The sequence below is a fragment of the Podarcis tiliguerta genome, assembly GCF_965153285.1.
Source record: "Podarcis tiliguerta genome assembly, chromosome: 6".
Lineage (NCBI taxonomy): Eukaryota > Metazoa > Chordata > Lepidosauria > Squamata > Lacertidae > Podarcis > Podarcis tiliguerta.
In genome coordinates this window covers 92,177,839-92,192,094 of record NC_139539.1, presented here as the reverse complement: position 1 = coordinate 92,192,094, position 14,256 = coordinate 92,177,839, and the positions used below count along the sequence as shown (strand labels likewise).

Below are 14,256 nucleotides of genomic sequence, written 5' to 3'. Positions count from 1 at the left end.
CCAAAATCCCACTTTTTAGGAAGGTAGAAGATAGGTAAACTGGAGTGCTTGGTCTTATATGATGGCATTGATACAGTGAGCACAATGCAATGAAGAGAAACAGTGGGACACAGTTATCTCTGGTTATAAACTCTATAGGAAGGGAGGGAAGGATATAACAGAAAGGGTGTTGCTCTGTATGTCAAAGAGGGCATTGATTTCAGCAAGCCAGAAATCCCCAAAGCCACAGTAGAAACAACCCAAATGTCACAAATGCAAGAGCAAGCTTTTCCAACACGCTTAAGATGAAGTGTAGGAAGAGTTGTGTATCCTTAATTAGATAACCCTTGGCTTGATGCTAAACAAATTTCAAGTTGCTACTGCGACAAAGGGTCAATAACTATACATGTTACTTGTCACAAGAGAGACATTAATTGCACAACTGAAGCTTGTGTCTGCTTCTGAGGCAATGCAATCCGGACCACTTTGGCTGATTAGTAAAATACAGATTTGTAAGTAACAGTAGGTACAGGACGTATAAAAAAGTTTGTTATCCACCCTAAGAAATAAAATGAGCTGTAAATAATTATAAAAGAAACCCCTCAGGTATTCCATTTTTGTCCTTGCTAAACCCTGAACATGTGTCAACTGAAAGAGACTGCTGAGTTTTTGGCACTTAGTTAAAACCATGTTTTTTCAGGTCTTTGCTTTATTAATGTTTCTCTGTTTTAAATTCTCTCGGGGGTATTGTGTAATTTATTTAATTTTAAATTTCTGAGGTTCTAAATTTTTGAGATTGATGTTTTAAATCAAAACTTTTTAATAATTGTAATCTGCTTCAAGACCCAGGTAGTGAAAAGCACTGTGCTCCCTTCAGTGCCTTCGAGGCAAGCCTATCCAGAAATCTGAGGTAATTATAATCTGTTTTGGTTTTGCTATGAGTTTGGGGTGCGGGACTTGAGACTCCTCTAACCCTGGACCCCAGCAAGTGTTAAAATATAAGCTTCCTTTATTGATTCCCTGGGTGCTGGGCTATGAAGAGAACAAAGGAATGGGGGGGCTCTGTGCGAGATGACAAATGGGTGTGGCCCCTCCCTCAATTTAAGAAATCCTAGAAGGACACAGCTAGCGGGTGAAGCAGAGTTGAGGGGCTGTGACGTGAACTAGAGGAAAAGCAGCAAGGCAGAGAGAGTGTTCGAGCACGATGCTTCATTTCCGTCCAAATCGAAGGCTGGGGGGAAAAGAAGAGCTTTTTTGGGGTGTTGATGCCGTGAGCCCCTCCATGGCTGGCTAAGATTTTATAGATGCGCAGATCAAGCACATTCTTCTTCTTCTTTGGTGATCACTCATAGCCGCGTAAGATTGTCTTCCATAAGCATCAGTGGCGTAGCGTGGGTTGTCAGCACCTGGGGCAAGGCAAGTAATTTTCACCCCCTAACCCGTGGATTTGCGCCCCCTAACCCTAACCCCCAGATGTTGCGCCCGGTGCGGCCGGCCCTCCCTGCACCCCCAACGCTACGCCACTGATAAGCATGGTTTTAACAGTGATTCCATAAAGGACTGTGGAGGCCAATTCTGGATCCACACGTCCTTCCACAGTGGCGACATAGGTTTCCAGGCGGGAGTTGATCACGATGAGGGTTTGCCAAGCGTGCCTTCCTCTCAGCATGTTTCTCCCTTGCGTCCTGAGCTCAAGTGTCTTCAAAGTCCACGACACCTTTGGTAAAGGCTGTTCTCCAACTGGAGCCCTCGCAGGCCAGTTTTCCCCAATTGTCAGTGTTTATACTACATTTTTTTAGATTTGCCTTGAGAGAGTCTTTAAACCTCTTTTCTTGACCCCCAGCATTACGCTTTCCATTTTTAAGTTCGGAATAGAGTACGATAATACCTCAAGTTAAGTACTTAATTCGTTCCGGAGGTCCGTTCTTAACCTGAAACTGTTCTTAACCTGAAGGACCACTTTAGCTAATGGGGCCTCCTGCTGCTGCTGCGCCGCAGGAGCACAATTTCTGTTCTCATTCTGAAGCAAAGTTCTTAAACCAAGGTACTATTTCTGGGTTAGCAGAGTCTGTAACTTGAAGCGTATGTAACCCGAGGTACCACTGTAGTGGCTTTGGGAGACGATCATTAGGCACCCGCACAACATGACCAGCCCAACGAAGTTGATGTTGAATAATCATTGCTTCAACACTGGTGATTTTTGCTTCTTCACAATGACACCCGCCTCCTCTGCGCCTCGTCTCTGAAAGGAAACGCAGAGAAGCGTTCCCTGGATCTCCCTGCCAGTGGCGTAGCGTGGGTTGTCAGCACCCGGGGCAAGGCAAGTAATTTGCGCCCCCTAACCCGTGGATTTGCGCCCCCTAACCTAACCCCCAGATGTTGCGCCCGGTGCAGCCGGCCCCCCTGCACCCCCCACGCTACGCCACTGCTCCCTGCAATCTCTCATTTGAACGTGTGTGTGTGTGTGTGTGTGTTTTTAATGGAGGGCTGTGAAGTTTCCTATGCTTTTACTGCCTGGTCTTTTTGTAAACCGCCTTTCTAACAACCAAGCGGCGTATAAATAAACAAATAAATATACCAGCTAAGCAACAGCAGCCGCCGCCGCCAACTGCAGCGAACCAACTGCGAGTCCCCAGGCGCCCTTCCTCATTTGCATACAGCCAATCCACCCCCTCGGGGCGCCCTCCTTCATTTGCATACAACCAATCCGCGGCCTCTACCGCGAGAAGGCTGGCGGGGGGGGGTGCGTTCGCGCGCGCGGGAGGGAGGGCGCGTCCGAGCCTGTAGGTGGCGCGTCGATGGGCGATTGAGTGCGCCTGGCCGAGCTCCCCCCCCCCCGTCCTCTGCCTGCCCACGCCGTTGCCTCAGGCTCTCGGAGAGCCCGGCCGGCTGGCTCGGCGATCCATTGCTCGCGCCTCCCTCCCTGGGAATGCCGCCCGCCGATGCCGCCGGGTCTGAGGGAGAAGCGGCGGAGCCCGGGCTGCAGCGGGGAGGCGGCGCCGGTCGCGGGATGGAGCCGGCGCGGGGCTGCGGCGGCGTGCAGTGACCGAGGAGCGGGGCGTCCCGGGCGCTCGGCGGAGGGGAGCAGCCGGCGTCAGGATGGAGCCCGGCGCGCCGTCGGCGGAAGCGGCGGAGGGCTGCCTGGAGCGCCTCAGGAATTCCCTGCCGGGGCCCGCCGACCTGGCCGGGGCGGCCAGCACGCTGGAGAGGATCCTGAGGGAGTCGGTGTGCCAGCTGCAAGGCTGGCTCCGCGTCTACGGTAAGGAGCGGGGGGGGGGGGGGAGACCCGGCCCCACCGAGCCCCTCACACGCCCCCTTCGGCGGCTCAGCTCGGCTTCCCCTGGACGCGGTTTCCACCCCCCCCCCCAAAATACCTCCTTCAGCAACATCACCTCCTCCCGCCTAAAAGGTGGGTTTTCCCCTTCCTCTCCGCCTGGATGCGACCTAACCCTCCCCCCCTCTGCCACCCCCCGACTCACGGATCTGGATCCGGGGAGGAGGTGGGAGATACTATATTTTTTCTCTCTCCACACCCCCCTCCCCCGCTATTCACATCTCGCACCCCATTCATAACCCCGTCAGGTAAGTATACAGCCGCCGCCCCCTGCTTGGTTTCAAAGATGGAAGAGTTGGCACTCCAGCGCCGATCTACCTGGAGACGCACCCCCCCCCCCGTCTGGTATCTCAGGTGTGTTTCAAGGTGTGACTCCAGGGTGCCGCTAACCAAACCCCTCACACGCCCTGGACCTTTTTTTTTTTTTGCATTGATACCCCCCCCCCCAATTCGTATCTTCTCCCTCTCATAAGCACAAAACAGCTGTTGTGCGTTCACCTTCAGCAGCGTGGGATGCCTTTAAACCTTTTATTAAGATGATGTGCCTTTGCTTTAGGGCCATATGTAAGTCTTCTTCCTGGACCTTTCTTAACGCTATGGAGGGCATCGCTGATCCTGATATTGGCAGCTTAACCGTCAGGTTTCAACCCACTGGTTTGGAAACACTTGACTCATGGTCCCTGCGCTCTTTCCCAGCACAGTCTTTCTAATGTTTTTCTTTTCCATTTTCAGACAGCTCCTTTTTGTATCTGCCCCAAGGTTGCCCCAAGGCTGCTTAAGACAAATGTTTACTGGCCAATAATAGTGATGCTTCTTTTATTTTGTATCATACTTCTGGACTGACTAGTGACCTTCCTATGAAGTACCATATTTTTTGCTCTATAAGACTCACTTTTTCCCTCCTAAAAAGTAAGGGGAAATATGTGTGCGTCTTATGGAATGAATGCAGGCTGCGCAGCTATCCCAGAAGCCAGAACAGCAAGAGGGATTGCTGCTTTCACTGTGCAGCGATCCCTTTGCTGTTCTGGCTTCTGAGATTCAGAATATTTTTTTATTGTTTTCCTCCTCCAAAAACTAGGTGCGTCTTGTGGTCTGGTGCGTCTTATAGAGCAAAAAATACGGTATCTTCCCATGGTTGCTTATGGCAAAAATTTTGTTTGGAACTTCTGTACTGCTAACCCTGTTGTATGAAGTCTGCTTCTCTACCTTCCTTGTGACAATATCCAATAATGTCTTTGATAAGCATTTTGATTATTACGGATGTACTCATTTCTTTGTGTCCATGAAAATTTTCCTCTGGGCAGGTATTGGCTTGGCTGCATATTACTGCCTCAGAACATGGACTGATCACCAACCAAAGGGTTAAGAGAATTCCTTAGTGGAAGCTGCTTTTTATGGAAATAAAAAGATAAATAAAACAAAGTAACTTCTTAGGAGTGTGTGTGTGAGAGATACCCACCTCCTGGCACTGCTTCTTCCTAGCTTCCTCCCCACCCTTTTAGAAAGAGCCGACCCGTTAATTTCAGAAATCATGCTTGCAGAAGAACAGATTAGGTTGCAGAATGTGCTGTTGCATACAGTCCCATTGTCTGATCTCTGGGTATTTATTCCAACAGACCCAGCAGCAAATTGAAATACTGATAAATGAGCAAAAATATCACACGTTCATGTCACTCTGAACTTGGGGAAATTGCAACCACAGTTGGATTGTTTATGGTTGAACACATAACTAATATCAGTTTTAAAGTTGGACATCTACTCGGAAATAAGCTCATTAAGTTCAGTTGTGTTTACTTCTGGGTAACTGTGCATACTGCATGACTGCAGCCTAAATAGTGGCTTTTTTTAAAAAAAAATTCATAGGCTTTAAACAACCAAGCCTGTAACTTGAACACATGTGCCGACAGACCTTGGGCAAAACATTTCTGCATTGCAGGGGGTTGGACTAGATGGCTCTCAGGACCCCTTCCAACTCAACAATTCTGTGATTATATGACAGGAAACACTCCTCTATGATTATTCAATGTATTCTAAAATGTTAAGAAGCTGATAATTATTAGCAAACTGCCCTTTGTACTAGTTTTGAATAAGTCAAGTACAGGATGCTCAGTTGAAAGCTCCCCAGGATCTAGATGTGGAATGCTATCATTTTGTAATCGGTATTTAAGTCCTTTGTGCTTGCAAGAAGTCAAGAAGAGAAGCAGTGTGAGTAAAGCCTCATTTTCTTCCCTTTCCAGCTGGATTTTGGATGACTATTAATGAGTTGCTAGAAGATACTGACATTGTTCATCTTGTGGTTTTGTACTTACTGACTTGCATTCAACTGGCATCCTTATTTATAGAAAGGGTTGATGAGAGCCTGGAAAAAGGATGTTAAATTCTTTAGTGATCTGGCTGATGTACAAGACACAGTGTTATTTCCTATTTCTTTTTCAAATCCTCCTTGGTATGTAACCTCCCAAAATAAATCTGTATCAGTACGCCTTGCCTATTCCCAGACTCAGCTTTTTTTAGCCATACTGTGCGCTCTATTATAGAAATATATTGTGACTCAGTCTTAAAACAAGACAGCAATCGGGTTGGGGTGGGGTTTTTTTGTTATTCTGTACCTTCATATTTTGTTCTAAAGTATTAATTTACTGGGTAGTATTTTGCTTCTCAGTAAACTATTGATTTCCTTGTCAATTAAATAGTTTGCTAATAAAGATCTTTTGCTGAGTGCTTAAATGTTGCTGGGCTTCTAGGCAAATTTTAAACTTAAGTGTGGACAGTTGTTGCCAAGTTGGCCGTAGACAATGAGGAAGATGAAATGGGTAAGCTGATAATTTTTATTGGACTGGCTTCTGTTACTATGAGAGACTGTGCGCTAATATGATAGATGTTGCTAGACAGTGTGCTTGAATGATATAAGCTGCTAGACAAACTGCCTCCTAATAAATCTGTAAAATGCCCATCACTATAGCAGACAAAGTTTACTTTATTACGTAAAAGTGAAGGGCCATTGTTGACTTCTGTAGAGGAAAGTTAAGGCGCTGCAGTAAGTGATTGGCATTAAGTTAGGGGAAGACCTGATGTTGAGGTCACTTGTGTCAGGGTTGAGGTTTCAGCTTCACAGTGTTGGACATCATAGCACCTTCCTCTTTTTTAAAAAATTGGCTCCCATTTACATACATGGAGAAAAGTAAAGATGTTGCTGTTTAGTCATGTCCGACTCTTCATGATCCCATGGACCAGAGCACACCAGGCACTCCTGTTTTCCACTGCCTCCCGCAGTTTGGTCAAACTCATGTTAGTAGCAAAGTAGAGGTAAAAAGGTAAAGGTAAAGGACCCCTGGCAGTTAAGTCCAGTCATGAACAACTCTGGGGTTGCGGCGCTCATCTCGCTTTACAGGCCAAGGGAGCCGATGTTTGTCCGCAGACAGTTTTTTCTGGATCATGTGGCCAGCATGACTAAGCCGCTTCTGGCAAACCAGAGCAGCGCACGGAAATGCCGTTTACCTTCCTGCCAGAGCGATACCTATTTATCTACTTGCACTTTGACGTGCTTTCGAACTGCTAGGTTGGCAAGAGCTGGGACCGAGCAACGGGAGCTCACCTCGTCGCGAGGATTCGAACCGCTGACTGTAGACTCAGTGGTTTATTTTTTTAAAAAAATAATATTTATTAGAAGTTTTATAGTTACAGAAAGAAAGTATAAGAGAAATTAAAAAAAACAATAAAAGTTTTTAACAAATAATACATCAAAAATAGAAAGAAAAAACAGTGCATCAAAACAACAAGAAAAAACAAAAACATTTAAAAACACATCCAAATTCCATATCTTTATCTTTCATTTACTTGTTTCCTCGACTTCCTCACACCTCCCTTTTTTGTATTCTAGTTCAAATTAGCTAATTCAGCAAATCCTTTCCCTCTTTCTCAATTTTTTGTTCTATAATTTATCTTACTCTAAATTTTCCACTTTATCCCATTAACAATCAGTTTTTGATTAATTCTTTATAACATTTCTGCTAAAACCATATAACTTCATTCCAGTATTTTTCTAACATTCATTAATTTTGCAATATTTCTATAAATATACTTTAAATTTTTTCCAATCTCCTTCCATCGACTCTTCTCCCTGGTCTTGGATTCTGCCAGTCATTTCCGCCATTTCCATGTAGTCCATCAGCTTCATCTAGACTCAGTGGTTTAGTGGCCGTAGACTCAGTGGTTTAGACCACAGCGCCACCCACATCCCGTACAAAGTAGGGGTACTGTTATTAAAAGTGCAGAGTATGTGGGACAAAAGCTGTCTTCTACTCAAGACATGCAATTACTACCTTTGCCTTCATTGTCTTACAAGAGGTTGGTTGGTGCCACTGACTACTTCTCTGAAAGAAGAATATGGAGATGAGCCCTGAGGGGTCCATGCACCAGCAGGGTGTTTACTTGCCCAGAAGTTCATTGTCTCCATTTCTGGTTCATTGTTATGTTTGGTGTTTCCTCTAGTGATGTGAGAGCCCCCTACACCAAAAGTCCAGTGCAGTTCCTATGGGAGCATGCCATAAGAAGAAACAGCCTGGAGCTTCTCTTGTGTAGAACAAATGTTCTCAAGTGAAACCCTTCACACTAAGGTTTGCATATTTGCCAGAGAGGGCACAAGTTCTTCCTTATTATTTTTTCTATCACCATGTGGGTCTGAACGCAGAATGTATCTTCTCCTCATACCTCCTTACCAGTGCTCAGAATACAGTCATACTTCGGGTTACAGACACTTCAGGTTGCATTTTTTCGGGTTGTGGACTGCCGAAACCTGGAAGTCCTGGAACGGGTTACCAGTGTGGTGTAGTGGTTAAGAGCGATAGACTCGTAATCTGGGGAACCGGGTTCGCTTCCCCGCTCCTCCACATGCAGCTGCTGGGTGACCTTGGGACAGTCACACTTCTCTGAAGTCTCTCAGCCTCACTCACCTCACAGAGTGTTTGTTGTGGGGGAGGAAGGGAAAGGAGAATGTTAGCCGCTTTGTGACTCCTTCGGGTAGTGATAAAGCGGGGTATCAAATCCAAACTTCTCCTCCTCCTCCTCCTCTTCTTCTTCGGCGGATGTGCATGCGCAGAAGCACTAAAACACGCTTTGCGCATGCGCAGATGCGCTGAATCGCAACCTGTGCGTGCGCAGACTCACCGCTGAGGGTTGCGGATGCTGCAGGTTGCAAACGTGCATCCCGCATGGATCACGTTTGCAACCCAAGCGTCCAGTGTACAGGGTTTCCTGTTCCTTCTGTTAATTATCACTGGGATTCTCTCTCCCTAGGGCCTTAGTAGCATGCTGTAGGTTTACATGGGCTCAGTTTCCTCTATTTTCCTTTGTGCTTTGGCTATACGTTCCTTTGTTATGAGCAAGAATGTGGGTTGTCAGGCAATGTCCTAGTTTTTTTTGAGGAAGCTTTAATTGTTGTTTCTTTGCCTTTGGGGGGGGCTTACTGTAAAGTCTGGGTCCTTCCTGCTTCCTAATACAGTATGTTAAACAGAAATGAGAATCTGTTTGTTTGATGAGTTTGTATGTGCACACACGCCTAGGCTAATATGTACATATACAGTAAATAAAATGGAGGCATTTACAAATATGTCTGCTTTAAGGTGCAACACTGAGAATCCACATAGGGAGTGATGAATACTCCAGTTAGCTACATGTAAAATGTTGATGAAGTCATAGGTTTTTTGTTCAGCGATGGACTGTAATTTATCTAACCAGAAGATAAAGGCTGCTGATGTAAGGTGCACAGATACAAAAACATTTCAACTTTAAAAACTATGAAAAAATACAATGATTTTTCAAGCGTGATTGGGCTAAGAAGTGATTCTGTAACCCAAAGGCAACAAGTAATTATTTCCGGTTAATATCAAAATGAACTACAGAAATGGCAAGTTCAGGGGAAAATAAAGTATATGCTTCCTTTCCACAGTATCCTGTTTTATTTAAATTTGGTTGAAGTATGTATATATATATATATATATATGTATGTATGTATATATATATATATATATATATATATATATATATATATTCAGATCATTTTAATCCTGTTCTTGTCTTGCATAGAGTGACCTGGGTATGTTTCTGTGCATTAGTAATCAAATCAAAACAATTCCATGCTGGTGTACAACTAAATGTAGTTTTTAGTATGTGGATATTTATAGAACTGTGGAGCTTTTTGTAGTTAGTGAGTAAGTATGCCCACTGAGCAAAGGGAAATGGGCTCTAAGTCTGACCTTTGCGATCTGTATTTCCCAGTAAATATTGGGAATGGCTAACACCACTCTGTGCCATGAATGACTCTGGAGGGGAAGCCTGTCTTGTGTAAGAAATGCTAAGCATCACTCTTCTAACATTGCAGTCAGGGGAGCTATTAATATAATAGCCACCCATGGTTCAGTTTCCCCCATGTGTCCTTACAGATACAGAGAGTGGATTTTCCAATTGTTGCAATTGAAAGGTACTTTGCTCAAAAATAGCTTGGTTAGAAGAAGCAGTTAGTTAATTTGAAATGAAATTGTTGGCCACTTCTCAGAGCTGATTAATCTTGTATATGTGCTAGGTACTGTGTGCTTTTCAGCTTGCAGGGAGCTCATTCAGGGACTCCTCCAGTTATAGAAGCTATACAGCTTGTATTTGTAGGCACTGGGAAACGGATTTGCAAATAATGCATCATAATAACCAGCTGCGGTGATAGGCTGGCAGTGTGACCGTGGTGTGTGTGCAAAGGAAGGGCTTCACTATGGGATGTGCTTTCAATGTGACTCCAAGGTCTTTGCTTGCTCTCTCTTCAGTAGGAGCCCTAAATCAACTAAACATATTTTCCCATTTCACCAGTCGCTCTTTTATTTTTTCTGAACTTTGCATGATTGCTGCCAGTGATTGAATACACAAATGACTGGCTGATGAGTATGATTGTGAATACTTAAAAATCTACTGCTTTTTTCTAAGGTTTGGAAAAATCTGTTTAGATGTCACAGGAAAGAGGAAATTCTAGATAACTGTTTGGAAAAAAAACCACAGAATAAAATTTGCTGGAATATCTTCACAAGCTCCACATCAATTGAATGGATGTATTTCTAGTCTGCAACTAGATGCTTAATGCCAAAACAGATAGCTATCACTATCTAATAGAAATTACATTTTAACGCAAATTCTGTAGCTACAAACCAAGCACAGAAAGGATTTGCAAAAAAGTTTATATTTGTGATCGTTAAGAAGCAGCTCCTGGATTTTCCACACAACCCAAGTCTCTTTCAGAAGCATTCATGCATATAAGCCTTATCCAGATTGCAACAATGCAAGGAGAATACCCATAACAAGGAAGTAATTCCTGAACCCTACTCTCCAAAATGTTTGAATCACACACAAACCTGAAAAGTTTACTATTCATGCTCCCACCAATTGATGTGAAGTTTGTGGAGATATTCTGGCAAATTTTACTCTGTATTTTTTGGATTCAGTATTGTTTTTATGTTTGTATTACAAAACCAACATATAATGCAACTTCTTGGAGTTCTATTGGCATTTAAGGGGAGGAGAGTATGCAAAAATATTTTAAATAATTCAACTATATTATCAAAGAATGTTTGATGTAGCAGGCAATAAATCAATGATACAGTAACTGAACATAAACACAAATTATAAAGAGATGATCTAGAAGTAACACTGCCTCTTCAGTCATAGACAGTACCTTGGTAAAGTAGTACAGTTGGCTCAAATGGCATATGTGAGAAAGAATTGCCAATTTAAGGATTGGCTGAGAGCCCATTAGCTCAAAACTACCCATGCAACCCCCCAAAAAATCCAATTTGCTTCCAATTTTGACAATTTCTCATTTCTAAAATTAAGTGGAGTGGCACAGCAGAAGTGTGCTGGGCCCATAACCCTGTTGTTGGGATACTGCCAGGGAGTCGGGGGCATCAGGCAGGTCCCCAGCTGGCTCCGGACGATCACCGGTCTCCAGTGGAACAGCATCAGTCAGTCAGCGACACGAGTCTCAGATACATTTAGAGACCCATGCACGCTCTGTCAGCAGAGTGTGTAAAACACCCCACAGCAGAAGAGGCGGACAGAGAGATGTGCAAGCAAAATGTACAGCATTTAATTCAGCATAGCTCAGGAGCAAAGGAAAACATGTCAGCTTGCCTTCGTGCCCAGCAAAACAGCAGCAACAAAAAAGCTATGTACAGCATTTTATTCAGCATAGCTCAGGAGCAAAGGAAAACATGTCTGCTTGCCTTCGTGCCCAGCAAAACAGCAGCAACAAAAAAGCTATATACGAAACGGAAGTTCCCAGCGAGAGCTGGAAGTAAACAGGCATGTGACACACAACAGCCTGTTCCTTTTAAGGTGGAACGGAACTATATCCTAACAGTTTTATGCCCTAATGAGTCATGATTGAAGCACCAGACTAAAAATAATGTTTTATATATATTTCACACATGCATCTTGACTGTCTTGTAGCCAGACAGTAAGCACTGGGTTAACACAAATCAAAATAAACATACATGGCTGGCAAGGAGCAGTTGCTTATATGTGTCACAAGTTATGTTCAGAATCACATCCTTTGAAGCAGAAGAGGGGAGATTAATTTTCAAGTAAATGTTTCAGAAAAAAGTTAACTATATAGTTTATGGGTCCATATCTAGGCTGAAGTAGTGTTTAGCAAAGCTCACAAATAGGGCTGTAGAATATAAATATGTGGTTAATGGATGCTCTTCTAGCCATGCTCATTTACTGGACAATTCCTCCTAGCTAGATTGGTTTATTGGGCTATGATGCTTCAAGAGTAGGGTTTTGCCGGGGTTTTTTGTCAGCCTTCTGAAATCTAGGAAAACTAAGTGTATTCAGTTTGCTACCTAATTTTCCTTGTATACTGAAAACTCTGGCATGATATGTTATGCTTCATGGCTGGATCTGCTTGGTTCCCTTTTATTACTGTTCTTCGTTTATGCCTCTAAGTATAGAAGTAATTAGTCTTGTGTCTTTAAGAGGATGAACCACAGAGAACATTCAAGCAACTTTAAGCTTAATCCTTATAAGACATACAAGTGTTAGAGTTCATCTTTAAAGCAGAATTTTTTTCTTGTCTCTCTGCTTAGCATACTGAAAGGCCACCAGTATGTTGATCTGCATTTAGTATGATTGCCTTCTTAAAGTTTCAGTGAAACAAATTCTTTACCTCTTTTTTAATGTTATTTGCTATGTTTAAACCACTGGAAGAAAAAAGAAATGGGACCATAACCTAGTCATACATTTTCATGTCGTGGTTGCCGTTCAAATGGTATATTTCTAAATTCAGCATGAATTACCGTATTTTTCGCCCTATAGGACGCACCGTCCCATAACGCGCACCTAGTTTTTTGGGGGGGAAATAAAGGGGGGGAATTATTTTTCCCCCAGGCACGGGGCTGGGGCGGGGGAAGCTCGAGCTTCCCCCGACCCCAGCCCCCAGAACAGGCAACTCTCCGCAAGCCGCGGGAGCCCAGTGGCAGGCTCCCACGCCTTGCGGAGAGCTGTGCCAAGCCTGGGCGCGCTGAGCACAGCGCGCGTAGGCTTCAGTTTGCAGGCAACTCTCCGCAAGCCACGGGAGCCCAGTGCCGGGCTCCTGCGCCTTGCGGAGAGCTGCGCCAAGCCTGGGCACGCTGAGCTCAGCGTGCGCAGACTTTAGCTTGCAGGCAACTCTCTGCTCAGCGCGCCGGGGCTTCGGGATAAGAGGCAGCTCTGCGCAAGCCGGGGGAGCCCGGGGGGTACTCCCGCGGGCTCCCAGGGCTTGCGGATAGCTTCCTGAAGCCTGGAGAGGGAGAGGGGTCAGTGCGCACCGACCCCTCTCGCTCTCCAGGCTTCAGCAAAAGCATGCATTCGCCCCATAGGATGCACACACATTTCCCCTTCATTTTTGGAGGGGGAAAAGTGTGTCCTATAGGGCGAAAAATACGGTAACTCAGCTTTCATTGTTGTCTTTTGTGAACCATTGTTAGTTGATCACAAGGCTGTTGAGATTATCACTATACAGTGGTACCTCGGGTTACAAGCACCTCGGGTTACACACTCCTCTAACCCGGAAGTAGTACCTCGGGTTAAGAACTTTACCTCAGGATGAGAACAGAAATCGTGCGCTGGCGGCAGCGGGAGGCCCCATTAGCTAAAGTAGTACCTCAAGTTAAGAGCTCAACCTATACTGGTAAGGAATAGTGCTGAGCTGAATATGTTACCAGGCTTTCATAGGCCCCATTTTTTTGTGGGGGTGGGTGGGATTTATTTGTGGAAGGGCAGGATCAATTTTCAGAGTCATGGGCTTACTATGGTTAGTGGCAATGGCTGCCCCCGTTCTTTTTTTAAAGTGGTGTGGTGGCTGATGGCCCTGTTATCTGTGGTCTGGCACATCATTGTGTTCCACCGCAATATCTTGTTTGGAATAATGCCACATAATGCTGTAGCATCATTCTAGAGAGGCATCACTGGGGCAATAATAATAATAATGGTGCCATGTGGGGTGTACATGGCTGGTTGTTGATAGCAGAGCCATCACTACTTGCGGCGAACAACCAAACTGTGCTTTAAAAAGAAGGCGACAAGAAGCCCCAGCCATCGCCACATGTCCCAGTAGGGGTTGCACCCACAAATTGGAGATTTTCTTTTTGCCTGTGCTGCTTTTCTCTCTTCCTTTTGCCACTATGCCTGATTTATTAGGGTTATGATATATGCAAGAGGAGAAAGAATACATAACTTGCCATTCAGTACTTACAGTGAGTTTTGCATTTATATATTAATATTTGTTAATCACTTTCCTCACAAAAGTGACCCAAAGCGACTTTATGGATTTATAGTATACTTTTAGAGTATTCAGATCGTTTCACATGCATTATATCAGTAATCCCTTCAACAGGTCTATCTACATGATCCCACATATTTGTGGGCAG

General features: G+C 44.6%; 1 protein-coding gene across 4 annotated transcripts in view; it reads left to right on the top strand.

Moving 5' to 3' along the window:
- The first annotated feature begins 3,061 nt into the window (after nucleotides 1–3,061).
- Nucleotides 3,062–14,256, top strand: part of RASAL2 (RAS protein activator like 2) — a 241,459-nt gene continuing 230,264 nt past the window's right edge. For 2 of the 4 annotated variants that reach the window (XM_083446234.1, XM_083446250.1), the window contains exon 1: nucleotides 3,064–3,238. In XM_083446234.1, the coding sequence (XP_083302360.1) occupies nucleotides 3,079–3,238 (160 nt within the window). In that variant the 5' untranslated portion in view covers nucleotides 3,064–3,078. Of the gene's footprint in view, nucleotides 3,239–14,256 lie in introns of all 4 variants that reach the window. The other 2 variants (XM_083446249.1, XM_083446251.1) reach the window with 2 other exon arrangements.